Below are 21,129 nucleotides of genomic sequence, written 5' to 3'. Positions count from 1 at the left end.
ATCCACAACCGGCATTAACCGTCCTTGTATTGACAGACCAAGCGCAACAGGCATGAAACTCCATCCCACAAGCTGACATCCGGCACCTGTACAATGCATGCACGTTTGCATGCCTGCATTCAATCGTCAGGTGATTACGCCGGTTATTAATGGACCAGCTTTTCTCGTGTGGATATAAACCTGTAGTTTGTACCTTTAATCAATTAAAAAAATATTGCCAAAATTTTCGTATTCTACATTTCTTATTTCATGTTTTTTGGATATTTTTTCCGCCAGTGTAATAATAATAATTATAGTTGTGTAGTTTTCAGAGACGCCTGAGACAGTTAGGCCTGTCTAAGAATGTAAAGAACATATACTGTACCTTGAAGACTTTCCTGACAACACGCTTGAGACTGGTCTGTATGGTGCCGATAGCCTTCTTGAGGGCGTCCTGGTTCACGTCTACCAGCGTCACCTCATGGCCGTTCTGTGCAGCTACCTGGAACATGAACATCAACACTCATAACTAATGAATCAAATCAAAATCACTCATCATTCTTCTGCATTTAGGGCTGTCGCCCAGGTGGCAGGTACCCTAACAGTTATTTACTTACCGTGCTCTACTCTTAAATGATTTCAAACAAGTTTAATATCATACCAGATTATTTCATAAACTTAACTTACTGACAGTCACCTAGCATCTGTTATAACCGGAAATGTCTGTAAACAATTTAACGTTGCTGACGTTAGAAAATTGTTAATGTGCCGCCCCCAGCCCACTGGAAAGGATCCTGCGGGCGCCCATGATATCGGCAGAACATAGATTATTAGCTACTTTGATGAACCGTAGTTTCCTATTTTTATACACCTCACGCTTCACTTTCCACAGTTCAGGCAACTCGCGATAAATTGAGATGAACTCTCGCCAGAATTCTTTATTAACGTTTTTCGTTGACGCCATTCTAAACAGGACTCAGGTAGATAAAGGAAAGCGTCTTCATACGGCCAGCTGCCGTCGTCAAACACGGCCACAGACGTTCAAATCGCTTGTCAAGCAGTGAATGTTGCGCAAATTGTTTCGATCTGCTATGCTGAACAGGGGCCTTGTTGAGGGATGGAAAATGGCCTTAAGTTATGTAGCCTACCATCCCGGCATTTGCCTGGAGGAGAAGTGGGAAACCACGGAAAACCACTTCAAGGATGGTTGAGGAGTGAATCGAAACCCCCCTCTACTCAGTTGACCTCCCGATGCTGAGGGGACCCCATTCCAGCCCTCGTACCACTTTTCAAATTTCGTGGCAGAGCCGGGAATCAAACCCGGGTCTCTGCGGGTGGCAGCTAATCACATTAACCACCACACCACAGAAATGGACCAGTAAGCATTTACTGTTTGTTTTTTTTTTTCTTCTTTTCTACTTGCTTTACGTCGCACCGACACAGATAGGTCTTATGGCGACGATGGGACAGGAAAGGCCTAGGAGTGGGAAGGAAGCGGCCGTGGCCTTAATTAAGGTACAGCCCCAGCATTTGCCTGGTGTGAAAATGGGAAACCACGGAAAATCATTTTCAGGGCTGCCGACAGTGGGGTTCGAACCTACTATCTCCCGAATACTGGGTACTGGCCGCACTTAAGCGACTGTAGCTATCGACCTCGCTCATTTACAGATTAAAAATCACCATCGCGAAATTTAAAATGGCCAAACTACTTTATTAACTATGATGAAATCTCGTATTGTCGTGGTTAAATTATATTTTGAATAGGCTAAGGAATATATTATACATTCGAAGCTGAAGTTATTATCTGGCTAAATAATTCATTGGAAGGGTTAAATTACTCGCAAGTTGTGGCATTAAAAACAGTGAAAAGTTCCTTCCTCATGCGCCTTCGTAAATTTTTAAATGTGCGGAATTCTTAAAGCGTCGCACTGTACAGTAAGTGTAGTGTGAACTAGTTAATTTGAAGGCACTCCACGAAATTTTGAAATATTAATTTTTAATTTGGTGTGGCTATTCCTAGCGTGGTGCAGCCCTTGTTAGGCAGACCCTCCAACGAGGGTTTGGATTGGGGGGGGGGGGCATCTGCCGTGTATGGAAACTGAGTGTTCTTGTAGCGGAAGATAGTGTGGTGTGTGTGAGTTTCAGGAATGTTGGGAACAGTACAAACACCCATTCCCCGAGCCAGAGGAAAATGCAATTTAAGTTTAAAATCTCCTACCCTCCCGGCCGCGAATCGAACCCGGAGCCCTCTGAACCGAAGGCGACTACACTGACATTTCAGCAAACGAATCCGTATATTTTGAAATTAACTGATCACATCACAAAGATCCTTGCGGTAGCTGTTCATAGTTTTCAAGAAAAGCTAACGTCGGACAAGTGTTTCAATAAGAATAAAATGCAGTTTCTTAAATGAAAATAGTAATTATAATAACTTTGGCCCAATTATAACGGTTTCGAACAGGGAACAATAACTTATATTTTTTAAAGGTATTAAAGAAGTGTTTTAAATTCTGTAATATTTTGCTGGTTTACTAATCACGTGTTCTTATTTATCCGGTACCAAAGTGATGAGACGTCTCTAAAACTCCTCCGTCCTACGTTCAGAAACATGCTCCAGTTTTAGCAGGCCTATGTGCAGGCATTGACCGCTAACGTCATAACACGCCTCATTTATTTTCTGTCGGAAGGAGTAAAGTAGGAAGGCGTTACGAAAGTCTTCCTTTTAACTGCTTTCTGCGATAAGACGAGGCTGACGACGGAGCTATTATTCTCTGAAGGCCATTCAAGACATTAAGACAACAGGACAGACAGTGCCACACAAATACCGCACACTCAGCGAAACTGAGAAAAGAATATCACACAAATGAGTAAAATGAATACGGCACTTATTTAATGTGTCCTTACGTTAGGATTTAAGCTTTGAGAACATAAATTCATGGAGAATGGAAAGTAACGCCCCGATTTTCAGAGACGCTGAGGTGCCCAAATTTTATTCTCTTGGAGTTCCTTTACGTATCGGAAAATCTACCGAATACGAGCCTGACGTATCTGAGCACCTTCAAATACCGCCGGACTACGTCGGGATCGAACCGGCCAACTTACACTCAGAAGACCTGCGCAGTTCCATCTGAGCTACTCAGCTAGACTGATAAGAAAATCAAAGTGAGTGCTTTTTTTATAATTGGCTTTACGTCGCACCGACACAGATAGGTTTTATGGTAACGATGGGATAGGAAAGGGCTAGAAATGGGAAGGAAGCGGCCCTGGCCTTAATTTAGGTTTGCCTGATGTGAGACTGGGGAACCACGGAAAACTATCTTCAGGAGGACTGCCGACAGTGGGGTTCGAACCCACTATCTCCCAAATACTGGACACTTGCCGCACTTAAGCGACTGCAGCTATCGAGCTCGGTAAGGTGAGTGGATAGAGAGACGAAGAGCTTGTTGAACAAGTCGAGATAAACAGAACTCTCATAACTATAAAGCAAACCATTAGACCAAGTCGTCGAGATAGATCTGACTGTTATTACAGAAGTCGTCACGTTAGGCTATACAGTTACAGTCGGACACTAAAGCCTACACACACCTTAAAAATAACACAAGACAAAAACAGTCAAGAAAATATTATGTATTCAATTTCTGTGTCATAAAAAGACATGTTACAAACTGGGAAACAACATTTACACCGCATAATTAATAATAGTTGCATGTACTGACATCTTGAGCATACAAATGAAACACCGGTTAGGTACAAAAGTCAATACACTGTGATGTTGTTCACTTTCACTCACGATTTAATATTTGATATTGCCGTCTTTTGCTTGATCACAGCTTCCAAACGTCTAGGCATAGATTCCACCAACTTGTTTGTGTCCTCAGATGTAAAGTTACTCCACTCTTTCACTAAGGCCGCTTTCAGATCATCCTTGCTTTTGCTGTTGTACTTTTTTATCCTTTGCTTTGGTTCTGCCTAAAGATGTTTAGTTGGATTGATGTCTGGTGACTGGGGAGGCGAATGCAAATGTTTTGGTACATTGTAAAGTATATAGCCATTCTTTTTACGACAATGGCCGTATGCTTGGGGACATTGTCTTGCTGAAACACCCAGTCTGTTTCTAGTCCCAGTTTTTCTGCAGATCGTTTCAAATTCTCCTTTAAGATGGTGAGATATTTCCATTTATCTATAATGTCCTCAATAAATACTAAATTCTCAACCCAAGCTCCAGACATGCAACCCCATACAAGAATATTTCCACCACCATGCTTCACGGATGGGATAATATATTCCTTCTTTAATTCCTTTTTCACCCCGCCTTTTGCTTTCCAGCACACTGGAAGATGTCGATCTTACTCTCATCCGTGAAAAGCACTGTATTCCAAAATATAGAATCTTTACTTCGATGCAGAGTTGCAAATTCTAGGCGCTTCCGTTCATTTACATTGCTTTATGAATGGTTTCTTCCTTGCTGTTCTACTGTCAAATTCATGATTGTGCAGAAGTCTTCGTACTGGGATGGGATGAACAATACTGCCACTAATATTTCCGACATCCATCCCCAACTCCGTACCTGTAATTCTGGGATCAGCATTCACTTTTCTAATGCTGTGTCGGCGCTCCATGTCAGGTTATTGTGGTGGTCGTCTACATCTAGCTTTGTTCTCTACACGTCCACCATCATTGTAGTTTCTTATTACGCTTTGAGCAATTGCATGGCTCCTTCTAACAATTTCCCCAATTTTTCGCAGTGGAAAGGCCTTCTTACTGATCTCAATGATATTTTTCCTTACCTCCACTGGTATTTCAGTTCTTTTTGAGTCAATGGCAGCTCGTGGCTGTAAAGTATGGTGAAAAGCTATTACCCGTTCGGTTTTGAGCGACAGATTTAGGAATTTCTTTCTTTCTTTCTTTCTTTCTTTCTTTCTTTCTTTCTTTCTTTCTTTCTTTCTTAATCTGCTTACCCTCCAGGGTTGGTTTTCCCCTCGGACTCAGCGAGGGATTCCACCTCTACCGCCTCAAGGACAGTGTCCTGGAGTTTCAGACTCTGTGTCGGGGGATAAAACTGGGGAGGATGACCAGTACCTCACCCAGGCGGCCTCACCTGCTATACTGAACAGGGGCCTTGGTGGGGATGGGAAGATTGGAAGGGATAGACAAGGAAGAGGGAAGGAAGCGGCCGTGGCCTTAAGTTAGGTACCATCACACTAATCACACTAACCACTACACCACAGAGGAGGACAAGATTTAGGAACTACGTGTTGTTTTTGGTTGTTTTGTACTCGTACCTCGCACCTGTGACTGGCGGAGGGTCCAGCACGTGACCACGATTTATTGAATTTAATGTTTCGTCATGACCACGAAAAGCTAGTTCTTGCTTACTTAAATAGAGCACTGCAGCAATTACCAACTGAAGGAAAAACCTATTTAAATGTACATTTTCACTGAACTGTACAATTACAATATACAGTTTGGCATTTTCCTTCAAGACATCAGAGATCGTATTTTGGTTTGTTTCCAATGTCTTGAAATCTAGCTGCCATATTTTATGTTCTGCAGAGTCTGAGTGCTTATCTAAATAACGTGTTATGTTCAAAAGGACTGAAAATCCTTCTTTATTCCAAACGTTATTTTTATTGATAAAAGGCAAGCAGGCCCAACAAAACTTCTGTAGAGCTGGAGAGGAGCACACCTATGGAAATTCCTTAAACCACGATCGTTTGAAACTAAGATTGTAAGATTTACCGGAATGTTTCACTTCTTTTGTAGCACAAATTTGCAGTGATTCAGTAGGGCGATCAAAACTTCATTCTGATCTTCGTTTCTCCAACGTGAAAATGGTGTTTATATTAAATGCACACTATGTCATAAATAGGATACATGTTTAAATAAAACAGCACAACACTACGAATGAACCACGATGCGTCAGTACTCGTACTTCACACAGGATGACGCAGGGAAGACGAAACATTCCGCTCTTCCGACAACTTCACTAGCATATTCCGCTGTGTGGAAAGTACGCGGGTGACGTCACGGTTGTCATGGCAACCGCCAAGGCCAAGCGCTAGGAGGGAGCACTTGGGAGGTAGAGGCAGCTGCGGAATCTCTCGTCTTCACTCATTCTCACGCGCTGTACTGTGGCCGACAGCCGGCGCTTTCGTGAGTTCCCCTAGTTCTCATCAGGTGATGAGGTGCTCCAAACGTCGTACAATAAAACATTTTCTTTCCGTAAAACCAACCAATGTCATAAGAAAAATAAATTTAAGTAGGTAATTCATTATGGTAAAAATAAGTGGCGAAGTGGCACTTCATCTACTTCACCTGAAAAGCCGCCCGTTTTGATTCAATGTTACGCGATCGAATTCTGTATTGCAATACACGTCTACTGTATCAATAAACCGCACCATTTTCACTGTGTTCACTGCAACACCTCTCCTTCAATTGATGACAGACTCGAAGTGTATGTTGACTTCTGTACTGCAGTAAACAAACACTGTTGCATCCATCAATCAATCAATACTGATCTGCACTTACGGCAGTCGCCCAGGTGGCAGATTCCCTATCTGTTGTTTTCCTAGCCTTTTAAATGATTTCAAAGAAATTGGAAATTTATTGAACATCTCCCTTGGTAAGTTATTCCAATCCCTAACTCCCCTTCCTATAAATGAATATTTGCCCCAATTTGTCCTCTTGAATTCCAACTTTATCTTCATATTGTGATCTTTTCTACTTTTAAAGATGCCACTCAAACTTATTCGTCTACTAATGTCATTCCACACCATCTCTCCGCTGACAGCTCGGAACATACCACTTAGTCGAGCAGCTCGTCTTCTTTCTCCCAAGTCTTTCCAGCCCAAACTTTGCAACATTTTTGTAACGCTACTCTTTTGTCGGAAATCACTCAGAACAAATCGAGCTGCTTTTCTTTGGATTTTTCCAGCTCTTAAATCAAGTAATCCTGGTGAGGGTCCCATACACTGGAACCATACTCTAGTTGGTGTCTTACCAGAGACTTATATGCCCTCTCCCTTACATCCTTTCTACAACCCCTAAACACCCTCATAACCATGTGCAGAGATCTGTATCCTTTATTTACAATCCCATTTATGTGATTACCCAAATGGAGATCTGTATCCTTTATTTACAATCCCATTTATGTGATTACCCAAATGAAGATCTTTCCTTATATTAACACCTGATCCCCAAAAGGAACTTGCACCCCATCAGCGCAGTAATTAAAACTGAGAGGACTTTTCCTATTTGTGAAACTCACAACCTGTCTTTTAACCCCGTTTATCATCCTACCATTGACTGCTATCCATCTCACCTCATTATCGAGGTTATATTGCAGTTGCTCACAATCTTGTAACATATTTATTACTCTACACAGAATAGCATCATCCGCAAAAAGCCTTATCTCTGATTCCACTCCTTTACTCACATCATTTATGTATATAAGAAAACATAAAGGTCCAGTAATACTGCCTTGAGGAATTCGCGTCTTAATTATTACAGGGTCAGATAAAGCTTCGCTTAGTCTAATTCTCTGAGATATTTTTTCTAGAAATATAGCAACCCATTCAGTCCCTCTTTTGTCTAGACCAATTGCACTCATTTTTGCCAGCAGTCTCCCATGATCCACCCTATCAAATGCTTTAGACAGTCAATCGCGATACAGTCCATTTGACCTCCTGAATCCAATATATATGTTATATTTGCTGGAATCACGCTTGTCGTGCACGATACTGGTCTGACGACCTTGGTTTATGTTGTTGTGGACGTAGGCGCAGACATGGAGTTGCATGTACACTTCTGTGCATCCAGGGTTGTACACAACATGCTACAAAATGGGGATGTATGTAGACTATAGTGTCGCACTGTGAAAGCAAATATCGCTGCCCTATTCTCATTTTTAATGGCTCATCACTGCTGCCAACTTGACTAGCTACATATAGAAATCACGATAAATTACCATCAAGAAACTAACCACAATCAATGGTGAAGGTTGCCTCACCCAAGTAAATGATCAATCAAGATATTAATAATGTTATTTGATTTACGGCCCCTAACTACTGTAACGGTTTAGGAGACGCCGAGTTGCCGGAATTTAGTCCCGTAGGATTTCTTTTATGTGCCAGTAAATATACCAACACGAGGCTGACGTATTTGAGCACCTTCAAACACCACCGGACTGAGCCAGGATCGAATCTGCCAAGTTGGGGTCAGAAGGCCAGCGCCTCAACCGTCTGAGAGACTCAGCCCGGCAATCAAAATATTACTAATTAAGTCGGTTTTCAATCTCAGTGAGGAATTAAGGGAATAAACGGTCTCACTCAATTTAAGGTTATAAATTTCTGTCTTTATTTTTATATCCACATTAATATAATCGTATTCTTCGGTGTTTCCCTGGTGTAAATAATTCAGTTCCCTTCTTTGAATTTTACATTTCTTGTCGGACTGAAGTGACACCACGCTGTAATAACACACACAAGCAAATAAATTACATTTAATTATGCCGCAAGTCAATAAGACTATACTACAGTAAGTCTGTAAAGCGTATCAAAGTGGTGAAAAGGTTAAGTTTGGTTGATAACGAAATTTCCTTTTATTTCAACTAAAATGATCTTTATAGACGAGGTAATGTTGCTTTCCTTTTCGGAGGAGTACTTGCAGATATTTCTTGCTTCTAATATATCCTAATTGCATTCTATACGTGCGTATAAGACCGTATTATTAAAATGCTGCGTTCGTCATTTCACACCTACTACAGAACGTTATTAAATGCAGGTGGCATAATCACACAAGTAGCTTATCCACTCAAGTATAATTAATTAGAAATATTCTGACATTCACCAGACTCCATTTCTCTTATCTGTTATGACTTGAGTCAGCCTTCCTTTCACAGAGAAAGTAGATATAATTGTCTACATGTCTCTTCACGAGAGTTTAATCCTGATGTACAAACATGGTATGTCCATGCCTCCGCCAAAGAAAGAGTTGTGATTCTCTGAGCGTGTAGTACCGACCTTCACCCCGTCAACGTCTCGTGTTCGGACGTACAGGGGTGCGCATCGCATTACGACAACAGTGCGAAGATCTGAACTTCTGAATAAACGACTAAACCTGGATCACTTACTTTATTGAACACATTCACAATGCACTGCCTATGGTCTCTTCTGAGCGGTTTTCCTCTTTTGTGCTTCACTACACGCGATGCTCCTACCTCTTCCTCCATTTTTCTCACTATGAATACTCGCTGACTGCTGCTGCAAGATGCTACACCTTATCTCTACACTGTACAGCTTGGGACTTCCCCCCACTACGAGAAGACCTCCTGTATTACACCACACCTTGTGCCTTCATTTCTCGCTATTTAATCACTATTTTATATTTTTTTTAAAGCACACACAATACAGTAGAGTGCGACGGTTGCTTCTCCAACCAACTATGTCTATGTCCTCGTCCAAAGAAAAAAAGGTGCTCCTCCTATTTGTTTACATCAGGATTAAACTCTCGTGAAAAGCGGTTTATGTCAAATGTACTCAACTCTGTAATGAAATGTATTTATATTTGTACTGGTTAGTAGCCGACAGGCACTATCTGATGTTAGCATAACAACCCTAAGTGGTTAGTTCACTTATCATAACGACCATTGCCGTCCTTCCATTCTAAAAGGAACTTCACAATAGTAATAGTAATGTTATTTTCTTTACGTCCCACTAACTACTTTTACGGTCTTCGGAGACGCTGAGGTGCCGGAATTCAGTCCCGCAGGACTTCTTTTACGTGCCAGTAAATCTACCGACACGAGGCTGTCGTATTTGAGCACCTTCAAATACCATAGGACTGAGCCAGGATGGAACCTGCCAAGTTGGGGTTAGAAGGCCAGCGCCTTAACCGTCAGAGCCATTCAGCCCGGCGGAACTTCACAATATACTGTAGTGGTATCTAAAATAAATAGATCATTAGGGCAGGCCAGAGGCCAGTAATTCTCCGTTGAAAGAGTATTTAAACTTAAGGAAATGTATATGATTTGTCAGTGCACCATAATAACCACTGCTATGTGCTTGTAGCTGTTCGCTGGAGAACTTTACTTCACATGTTTAATAAATCTATCTACTTTGAAACTTCAGCTCTTCGACTTCTTATTAAAAGCTTCTCCATGTGTCCGAAGAACTGCGACTACGTTAGGTAGCCTAGAATTGGCAGCTTAATTAATCTACCTTCTGTAAGACTTCGAATTCAACATCATCTTTGGACTCGAGTTAAGGCTCAGGTCCGCCCCAAGTAACCATTTTCGGAAACAGTATCAAAATTGATGAACGTGTCAAGGCTCGCGACATGCGACATGCATTATTCGAACATGCCACAGTTCTACTTATCTGGTATTACCTAAGATGTCTAAAAAAAAAAAAAGAAAAGAAAATATGCTTTACTTATACTCGCAAATGTACAACCAGTGATTTTCACAATATGGCAGTGGAAATATGTAAATTTCGCAAGACACGAAAAACAAAACAAAAAATAGAAACATGACTGTATAGTGCCAACTTTCAAGATTAACAGTAACTGCGACACATCATATCGGCAAGTATGGTCCCATAACTCTATGGTTGGCGACACTGAATGGAACCCAACAGTTAGAAAATAAATATAAATCACTGCCTTAAGTATCAACACGGAAGAAAGAGTAAGATTGTTCCCTTAGTGTATGCGCATAGATGGCAGGTAATATACATTTCTATCCAACTGAATCCTTACCTGCCGTAGTAAACCTTTCTGTAAAAGATCGCTTTGTTTAAACTATTAACAATAAGGAGATAGATTTCAGCGTTGTCTATTTGTAACGACTCTGTAGCAAGAAGTCATTGTACTATCAATTCTCACTACGACCTCACTGATTGTATTTGATTACTTGTAATAAACTACCGCAAGCCCCATAATTTCTCAGTATGACCAACAAGGTCTCCCTTGTAATGTGTTTTCTCTAGATCTACGAAACATAAGCGCAACTGTTCGTTCCTTTCATTGAATTTTTCAACCACTTGACACATACCGTAATATGGCACTGACAGCATTGCTGTCCTCTAAACCTATATGGGAGTAAGGTTGACGATCGGTAGCACAAATTTCTTCTAGTTTTGAATAACTTATGTCTAGTCCAAAGCACTAGCTCAAGCTCAAGCTCTTCAGCCAGGTTATTCTAGAGCGACCTTGATCACTTGACATGTATCCTCCCTTAGAAGAGTTGCTTGGAGCAGATGACACATGCTGTTCCGCATCATATGACCAAAGTATTGTAATTTTCTTTTCATTGTGGCTTTATAAACTTCAGTTTATTTGTCTGTGATATACAGAACTTCCAAGTTGGTAACCTTAAAAGCCCACATCCGCTGATAAGCCCATATCTCAAATGCATGCAGCCCTTGCATTAGTCAGCTCAACATCAAGCATACAGGCCACGAAACACCGATGCGGGCAGAGATCGTCAGACCACGACATGTCAAACGTTTCTTCATTTTATGGAAGGAAGTTCATGCCTAGCTTACTTTAGAGTTAGTTTCACGAAATAAATCTCCCTTTTCATTGATTTCGAATCAGGATTTATTATTATTATTATATATATATATATATATATATATATATATATATATATATATATATATATATAATTCGCTGGGGCCATCAAGGACCACGTTAAGTCTTGTTGCATTTGACACTGAACTTGGCCTTCTTTGGAGCCCAAATTTCCCTCATTCTTTGCGAGTGCGCCTGCTTACGCTCCTCTGTCCAAGGGGCACCGTGTCATCTCTTCGGCTGCTCGTCTCGGTTTAGCCCGTTCGTCAATATTTTCTTGCGGAAGAGATCTCTGTTAAGGGCGTCTTCAGCTGAGATATGTAGCATTTGCAGGTCTTCTTTGGTATTTCTAAACCAGGGAATTGTGGTTTTGGGGTTTGAATCAAAAAAGTGAAAGATTTCTTTAGTTAACTTTCTTCCGTCCATTCTTTTCAGATGACCGTAAAATCGTGCCCGTCTTTTTCTGATCGTGTCGGTAATTTTCTCTATTTTGCTATAGACTTCCTTGTTGGATCTCTTTTGATGGATTCCATTTTGTACTTTGATCCCAAGATTCCTCTCACAATTTTGCGTTCTCTTTTCTCCAGTACTTCAAGGAGTCCTTTGTTGGCATTTAGAGACAGGGTTTCGGCAGCATATAGAACTACTGGCTTCAGAACTGTTTCATAGTGACGTATCTTGGTGTTTTGGGAAAGGCATTTTTTGTTGTAGATTGTGCGGGATGTTTGGTAGGCTATTTCCAGTTTGCGTACTCGCTCCTGAAGTGCTTCTTTGTCCAGTCCATTTTTCATGATGATCTCATCCAGGTATTTGAATTTGTCTACTCGAGTGATGTCCCCGTATTTTGTATGGAGTTTTGGTGGAGCCTCTTTGATGTTAGTCATTACTTCTGTTTTCTCAAACGATATCTGCAAACCAGTTTGTTCGGCAATTTCCTTTAAAATTTCAACTTGAGCTCTAGCGGTTTTTATGTCGTTTGAGAGAACAGCAATATCATCGGCAAATGCTAAGCAGTCTGTTGCGATCCCCTTGGATTTGGTTCCTATTCTCAATGGACTGTAGTTGGTTTCCTGTAATCTCACCCGCCAGGTTCTGATGATCTTTTCAAGAACACAGTTGAAGAGTATCGGGGATAGCCCATCACCTTGTCGGACTCCTGTTTTGATGTCAAAGGAATGCGAGAGACATCCGTGGAACTTCACCTTGGATTTTGTATCGGTCAGGGTGGCTCTAATTAATGCCAGCAGTTTCAAATCAACTCCAAATTCATTTAAGATGTTTAGCAGGACTTCCCGGTCAATGGAGTCGTACGCTTTCTTAAAGTCCACAAAGACAGACACATGCTGCTTGGACATTAGTGTACAATATCTGATGATCGTTTTGAGATTTTGTATCTGTTCAGCTGTTGAGCGACCTTTTCTGAACCCTCCTTGGTATTCACCTATTTGATGTTCGACTTGTGCTTCCAAACGCTCCAGGATGGCAAGTGATAGAATTTTGTAAGTCACGGGTAGCAAAGATATTCCTCTGTAGTTGTTGATGTTCTTCATGCTGCCTTTTTGTGTAATGGATGGATCAAAGCTATTTTCCAATCTTCGGGTAGGGTCTCCTTGTTCCAAATGTCTTCTGTTTGCTTTTGCAAGATATCAAGTGCTTCCTCTGGGGCATATTTCCATAGTTCTGCTACTACTGAGTCTTCCCCCGGCGCTTTGTTATTTTTGAGACGGGCAATGTGGCGCTTGAATTCATCTCTGTCGGGTGGTCTGGAATCTGGGTACCTGAGTAAGGGTTCCTTGGCCTCAATGGCGCTTTGCGGTTTAGAGCAATTAAGTAAATTCTTGAAGTCATCTGCCAGAATGCTGCAATTTTCTTCATTTGATGTCGCCAGTGTGCCGTCCTTTCGCTCAAAGCATAGAAATGGTGGTTTATAGCCAGTGAATTTGTGTTTGAAGGCTCTGTAGTACTCTCTGCTTTCATTCTTCCTCAAGTTTTGTTCTATCTTTTCAATGAGAGATTTTTCGTATTTACGTTTCTCAGTTCTGAACACCCTAGCTGCTTGGGCACGTTGGGTTTTGTAGGTTTCCCAATCATTTTCTGATTTCGTAGAGTAGTACTGTTTCCACGCATTGAGTCTTTCTTGGAGGACTGGTTCGCAGGTACCATTCCACCAGTAATGCTTTTTGCCTCTCTTGATTTCTGCAACGTCTTTGGCGGCCTCAACAAGGAGACTTTTGGCGTTGTTAAAGTCACAGTCATTTGGTCTAGCCTTCTCCTGGAACTCCTCGACCCTTTGCCGAAGTTTATCATTGTCGAAGCGTGCGATCTGTATGGTTGTCTTCCTTGTGTTTGCGGGAATTGGTTTGAATTTGATAAGAGACATATAATGATCTGAGGCCACATTGATGCCTTTCTTTACCTTGACATTCATAATCTCAGGGCTGTTTCTCCTGGAGATTGCAACATGATCAATTTGGAACTCTCCTAGAGCTTGGACGGGAGAACGCCAAGTCATTTGTTTTCTGGGTAGATGGCGAAAGTGGGTCGACATGACCTGCAGGTTGTGATTTTCGCAAATGGACACCAGTCTTTTGCCGTTGGGATTGGTTCTTTTGTGAGCAGGGTAATTTCCTATAACTCTCTTGTACTTCTGTTCACGACCTAGTTGGGCATTGAAGTCACCCAAAAGAAGCTTGACATGGTGTTTGCGGATTTTGTTTAATTTTTCAGCCAGTAGGTCCCAGAAATGATCAACTTCGTCTGGATCAGACTTGTTCTTATCGTTTGTAGGAGCATGTGCGTTAACTAGGGCGTAGGTTTTGTTCGCGCATTTAATTGTGAGTATAGACAATCTGTCATTCACAGGTTCGGAATTTGCAACCGATTTAAGGATCTTGGTTCTAAAAGCAAACGCGGTTCCAAGCATCACAGCTCCATTGAGGATTCCTCTTTGCGCTTTGCTCTTGAAAAATCGCTAGCCTTCGGATTCAAAAATCTCTTCATCTGGGTACCTTGTTTCCTGTAGGGCCATTATGGATATCTGATTTTCGTGAAGATCTTTGGTGAGGGTTTTCAGCTTGCCAGTTTGTGTAAGTGAATTTATGTTGAAAGTTGCTAGAAAGGTTTTAGACTTTAGCCTGAGTTTTTGACTCTTCGGGGTACACCGAGATGCTCCGACTCGTCTCTTGCATGATGTCGAGTCTCCCCCAGAATCCGAACGAGACTCGTGCGCCGTGGCGTTCACGAAGAGGGATTTATCCGAAGATTTACCCCCTGGGATATGTTTCTTGAAATGTTGTGCCATCATGCTTTTTGACTTGACTTTGCTTTGGACGGGTACCCATCCTTTTACAACTAGGGTTATTAGCCCTAGAGGTTGCCTCAAGATGTTTTCTAGCTTCTGGTCATTTACCAGTCTTCGCCGTAACCCTGGCAAGGGACCAGTTTTTTTTTCACGGTGGTATTTTATTTCCCTACTACCCTCTGACTCTGCTGGCGGCAGAGCCAGCGAGCTTCCCCAATTCCAATGGGACGCGCCCGATGGAGGTAACCGGTAAATCCCCACACGGGTATTATTATTAGTAGTAGTAGTAGTAGTAGTAGTAGTATAGGCCCTACTCGTTGAAAAATCAACAGTTGTGTGTGTGGCTATTTAACCTTTTTCCACCGCTATTCCCACAACTTGTGGGCTCGCGGATGCGAACTGCGTCGCACATGTGGATGTTAAGTGCCGGGAGTGTCCGAGGCCAAGTTCGGCTCGCCAGGTGCAGGTCTTTAGAATTGGCGTCCGTAGGCGACCTGCGCGTTGTGATGAGGATGAAATGATGATGAAGACGACACATACACCCAGCCCCCGTCCCAGCGGAATAAACGAATTATGGTTAAAATTCCTGAACCTGTCGGGAATCGAACCCGGGACCCCTGTGACCATAGGCCAGCACTCTAATGATTTATCCATGGAGCCGGGCTATGTAATAATATGTCCCATTGGCATCTGTTGGACGATGATACAAAATGGAATCATTATCGTGGCTCTTGATTTCAATTCCTCTTCGAAATTTTCGTGTATTCAAGTATCCCTGCACCCATAAATGTTAGGAGTTTCATGTATACAGTCTTCTAGGTTCCTAAGTCTTCTAATCTTCCTTCTGTTTTCAACTGATTATAGGACAGATACAGGACAGAAGGCGCTATTTTCAGCAGAGTTGAAAAGTAACCAAACTTCGGTTGGCTCCACCTTGCTATGTAGGCAACTTCCCTGCCATAAGTGCATGGCGTGCAGCCTGTTGTCCAAGGCGTAAAGGAATACATTTCGAATACATTCCTGAAGATCGAACTGTCACTAGGGAGACGTACGTTGCCATTCTTCGGTGTCTTTGGGATGTAGTACGACGTGAAAGGCTTTATTTGCCGCAAGGACAGAACTGGGTCTTGCATCATAACGCCCCAGCACAGTGGTCACTCCATAACACATCTGTCCTTATCTTCTGTATTTTCCAGATCTTGCTCTTCCCAAAGTCAAAACCATGGTTAATCGGCGGGGATTCGCGTTGGCCGAAGGCATATGTAACACGCGTTATGTCAGAAATGATCAAAGATAGACTGCAGAACTCTTTCAAAAAGTGGCACGGTCACTGCCGAAAGTGTTACTGGCCCAACTTTGAAGGTGGTGCTGTGTAAAACGCTTGGTTATGTTTTGATATGTATCAAAGGCTTATTTTTATTCACGCCAAATCAATAACCAAATTCAAGCGAAGTGAAAGCTCTTGAGAAGGGATCACAGTATCATTAAAGACCACTTTTGGTGCGTTCGCCTTGTGGGAGGGAGACAAAGTGACTTCACTGGTGGTCTGATGAAGTCGAGCCCATTATAAAACTTCTATAGAATGTGCACCGCCAGCTGAACCTAGAGTTTCTTCCTCTTACTTCCACCAGGCCCCTCATAAAAAATACGAAATGTTTGTGGCATTGGGGTGGACTGCCATTGCAGGTTCCTTTTTCAAATAAACCCTTGGTTGGATCCTTTAGAAACTCTTTGATCCTTGAAATTGTTTTTCGTTTCTTTTGGAACCAATTTCACCCCACTATTCTTGATCCTAAACTGCCCAGCTAAGTTTCCTTAAAAGGGAATCAATAAATGCTGAGTACGATAATGGGAAGGATTATTTTCCAATTGCATTTTTGTTCAGAAAATTCCTCATTTTCGAATTCCCGTGAGAATTTTCGATCAGCGAGTTTTCCTGCATCCTTGATGTTAGGAATAACCTGCATGAAAAGTTCCAACTTCTTGGGACATCCAGTTTACAATATTTTCTTGTCTGGCCAGGATAGAAGAACTGGCTCTGATATAGATTATTATTATTATTATTATTATTATTATTATTATTATTATTATTATTATTATTATTATTATTATTTCTGAATTTCATTCCAGCAACACCCTCCAATATCATTTCATTTCATCTATCATTCAATAATCATTGCCCCAGAGGAGTGCGACAGGCTTCGGCAGCCGGCACAATTCCTATCCTCGCCGCTAGATGGGGGCTTCATTCATTCCATTCCTGACCCGGTCGAATGATTGGAAACAGGCTGTGGATTTTCATGTAATTATTATTTCTGAAACAACTCGAAAGTTGAAAGGTTGCAGCTGAGATACGCGCGGTCAAGGTCCTAGAAAATGGAAACTGGATCATATTGTATCTATCTATCTATCTATCTATGTAAGGGGACGTAGAATGCATGGGACATCATCACAGAATTCTCATCAAAATAGCCGCGATGCAAATCTCTGTCACTGTGCGCGAGCTAAAATGAAAAGTCTCTTACTTAGTTCACGGAAAACCAGAAGTACCGTTCCTAATAATAAAAAGATTTAAGAATACCAAGTAAAACGATTTTGTTTTTCGTTAGATATACGGAAGCTGGACTCATACATTCACCTCTGACGCGAAGTGAGGAGCATAGTGAGTTGTAACGACGACCGTGAAATGTCCAGCTGTATACCAGGAAGCAGATACTCTCCTTCCTTAGCCTAGAGAGTGAAGGCTAGGTTGTACCGAGTGAGGTCACTCAGTCACTGTCCTCCCATACAGCACAAAGACCAGCAGGAGAAGAATACTTCGCTCACAGAAGAGATAATTTCTAACTTTCATTAAATAAATATTCTCTTGCGCTAGCAGAATACATACAAGGTATTCTAAGCCTGTCGTAAAAGGCGACTAGAATGGGAGACCAGGGTCTCTAAACTTGGAAGCATGGGTTGGCGACAACGACCCACCCCCAGCCCCTTCCCCAAATCCAATGGAGTCCTGACACTGCTTCCATTTACTTGTCCCAGGGTGTCAGTCTCCTCACTTTCATCTTGTCTATCTGACCTCTCTTGATCAACTCTTGTTATTTTCCGACCCAGGCGGCAACAGGTTTGTAAGGTCTAGGGATTCTCTCATTTTCACGTTCCCGGGGCCGAAACCTTCATTCTTCAAAGTGTCAGACCTCTTCATTTTTTCCTTCTGATTAGTGTTAACAGAATAAAGCCTGCCCAGTTGTATGTACTTCTTAAAACAATAATCACCACCACCATTATCATCATCACAAAGCAGCCATCACACTACACGCGTGGCTCACTCACTTCTGAGTGAAGATTAATCAATATAGACTTGTTCATTACACCAAAGGTGAAATATTATTTGTAAATTATAGCACTGATTGGAAAGTAATTACAACAAAGCACTTGTCAATAATAAAATATAAAATAAGCACACCCGAATCCGTTAACGATTCCGAAGGGACCGCCAATTAACGGTCGTTAGAGGCCAGGGGTGGCGATCCTATGACACGCGTGCCACTAGGTGACACGCGAACGCGACTTTTGCGGCACGTCAGACAACATACTAACATATTTTAAAATTACGCCTTAATAAAGAAGTATGTATCAATTAATTCTATGGTCATAATTTTTACAAATTTTATTACTTTAACGCAAAAATATACATTATTCTTAAAATTTACCTCTTTTAAAATGTAATTTTCAGTGAAACAATCATTCAAGCAATCAATCAGTCACTACTGATCCGCATTTAGGGCAGTCGCCTAAGTGGCAGATTCCCTGTCATTTTCCTAGCCTTTTCTAAAACGATTGCAAAGAATTTGGAAATTTATTGAGCATCTCCCTTGGTAAGTTATTCCAATCCCTAACTCCCCTTCCTATAAACGAATATTTGCCCCCAATTTGTCCTCTTGTATTCCAACTTTATCTTCATATTGTGATCTTTCCTACTTTTAAAGACGCCACTAAAACTTATTCGTGTACTAATGTCATTCCACGCCATCTCTCCGCTGACAGCTCAGAACATACCTCTTGGTCGAATAGCTCGTCTCCTTTCTCCCAAACCTTCCCAGCCCAAACATTGCAACATACTTGTAACGCTACTCTTTTGTCGCAAATCGCCCAGAACAAATCGAGCTGCTTTTCTTTGGATTTTTTCCAGTTCTTGAATCAAGTAATCCTAGTGAGGGTCCCATACAGTGGAACCATATTCTAGTTGGGGTCTTACAAGCGACTTATATTCCCTCTCGTTTACATCCTTACTACAACCACTAAACAAACTTATAACCATGTGCAGAGATCTGTACTCTCTATTTACAATCATACTTATGTGATTACCCCAATGAAGATCTTTCCTTATATTAATGTTTGCAAAATAAAATCATGAAACATTCAATCGAATCGATTTATATCTAATGCAATCTAATACCTAAATTAAGTTAAATGAGGAGTTTAATGATTATTTTAAAGGATAATAACCGATGGCACACTAGACAGTAATAGGTAATAAACAAAACCCTAATTGACTCGCTGGTCGGTAAAGGTTTGTCATCCCTGTTACAGGCGATAGACACACAAACCGTTTTATTTTTTTTCGCTAAAAGTGTCACATCTGTAAGTTTTATCTGCAAACTTACACGGTTAATTTACACTTTTCCCCTTTTAGACAAAAATGTAATTTCTTAGAATGGTAAGTTTTGTACATGGACCATAATTCTCTTTCCTTAAGCCTATCTGATCTCCTTAGTTATTGATCAGATTCCATTTCTGCATTATGTTTCTCTAATTCTGTTAATTATGGTGCTGAAGGCAAAGATCTTACCTAATTAGTTCTCAATTGTTGGTTTAATAACCTTGGAATGTCCATTAAACTTTGCCTTTCAATTGGAATATGTTCTAATGATAAATTAATTTGATGTACAGGATTATTTGTAACATGAATTCTAGGACAAAATTGTTTTGATTCTTTTCAGCATTTTCTTGGAGAACATTGATTAATTAGCCAAATGCTCATCTTGCGACAGCAACAACATCCACAAAACCAAATGCCAATTATTATTGATTTTACGTAAATGTATCAAGATGTACCAAATCTTTTCCAAGAGTAATTTCTCTCTTTTTCTCTAAGCTTTTGCTCCTCTATAAATTTATCAACTTCATCTATTTTAAAACTAGCCATTTTTAAATCATTTAATGATGACACAATGAGTTTCAAGGGTACAGTTGTGATATTTTATTGTTGAGGAAGGGTTAGGCAACAATCGATGTCAACATCTACAAATGGAAGGGTATCAGGTTTTTGTTAAATTAGTTTTATTATGTGGCAATGGAAATAAACCTTTACAATCCGTTGTTAAGGTAAAGTACACCTCTACTTTGTAATCGATCGGAGGATTTTTCTGCATCTTGACATACTGCTGTAAACAACTCCATTTGAGCTAATAAATGAGATGTTCTCTCTGTCCTTCCAAATTGTAGAAATTGTTGAGTGTGATACATCCAAATCCTTGGCGACGTTGTAACCGTCCAGGCTTCTCCAGCCAGACTAATTTAATATACTATCATTTTACGCGATATCATTTGATATCAAGTTTATCCGACATCGGCAATTATTCGTAATAACATATTTATTCTACGTCAATCATTTGTAAACAAGGACTCATATTATATAGTTATAACACCATTTATTATTTAAATTATTATATTAGGTAGGATAGGAATTCATTATGTACTGTAAATATGGTCAATATGTTGAGACATAGTTGTTGTCATTTCATCTCATACTTGTGTATACGGAAAAGGTTATTCTTATAGCGGGGGAAATTACATGAGTCATTGGTTTAAACTCATGAGCCAAGGCAGTAAACAGCGACCCGCGCGCGAGGCTAGGCTTGCAGATTACATCATCGCCACGCCTACTGGTCAAGAAGAAAGAAGAGAGAGATGATAATGCGAATTACGAATCAGATGCTTCGTTATATAGAGATCAGAGATTGAGCTGCTACCAAGAGTGGGGAGAACCCGGTGATATTATCTAACACGGAATCTCGAGATACGGACTCACATCGCTACTTCTGCTGACAACATAACTACTATTAGAACTTCTACTGTGTACATTTACTTTGAACGACGTTATTGATTTTGAGACAGTGTGTGGTCTCTCCGAGACATAGTTATTTTTGTATACTGTGTCGCTTCAACACTTTACTCAGCTGCGGTAATGTTCTCGGATCTACGTGAGACGAAACAAGCTT

The 21,129-nt window shown here is 41.0% G+C and overlaps 1 protein-coding gene across 1 annotated transcript in view; it reads right to left on the bottom strand.

The window, feature by feature from the left end:
- LOC136858700 (hydroxyacyl-coenzyme A dehydrogenase, mitochondrial) overlaps positions 1-21,129 on the bottom strand; it is a 153,470-nt gene that overhangs the window by 97,301 nt on the left and 35,040 nt on the right. Inside the window, exon 2 of the mRNA XM_067138438.2 lies at positions 365-481. Within this exon, the coding sequence (XP_066994539.2) occupies positions 365-481 (117 nt within the window). The remainder of the gene's footprint in view (positions 1-364; positions 482-21,129) is intronic.

The sequence above is a fragment of the Anabrus simplex genome, chromosome 1, assembly GCF_040414725.1.
Source record: "Anabrus simplex isolate iqAnaSimp1 chromosome 1, ASM4041472v1, whole genome shotgun sequence".
NCBI classification, from domain to species: Eukaryota; Metazoa; Arthropoda; class Insecta; order Orthoptera; family Tettigoniidae; genus Anabrus; species Anabrus simplex.
The sequence above is the reverse complement of the archived record's forward strand: the minus strand, read 5'-3'. Positions and strand labels throughout refer to the sequence as shown.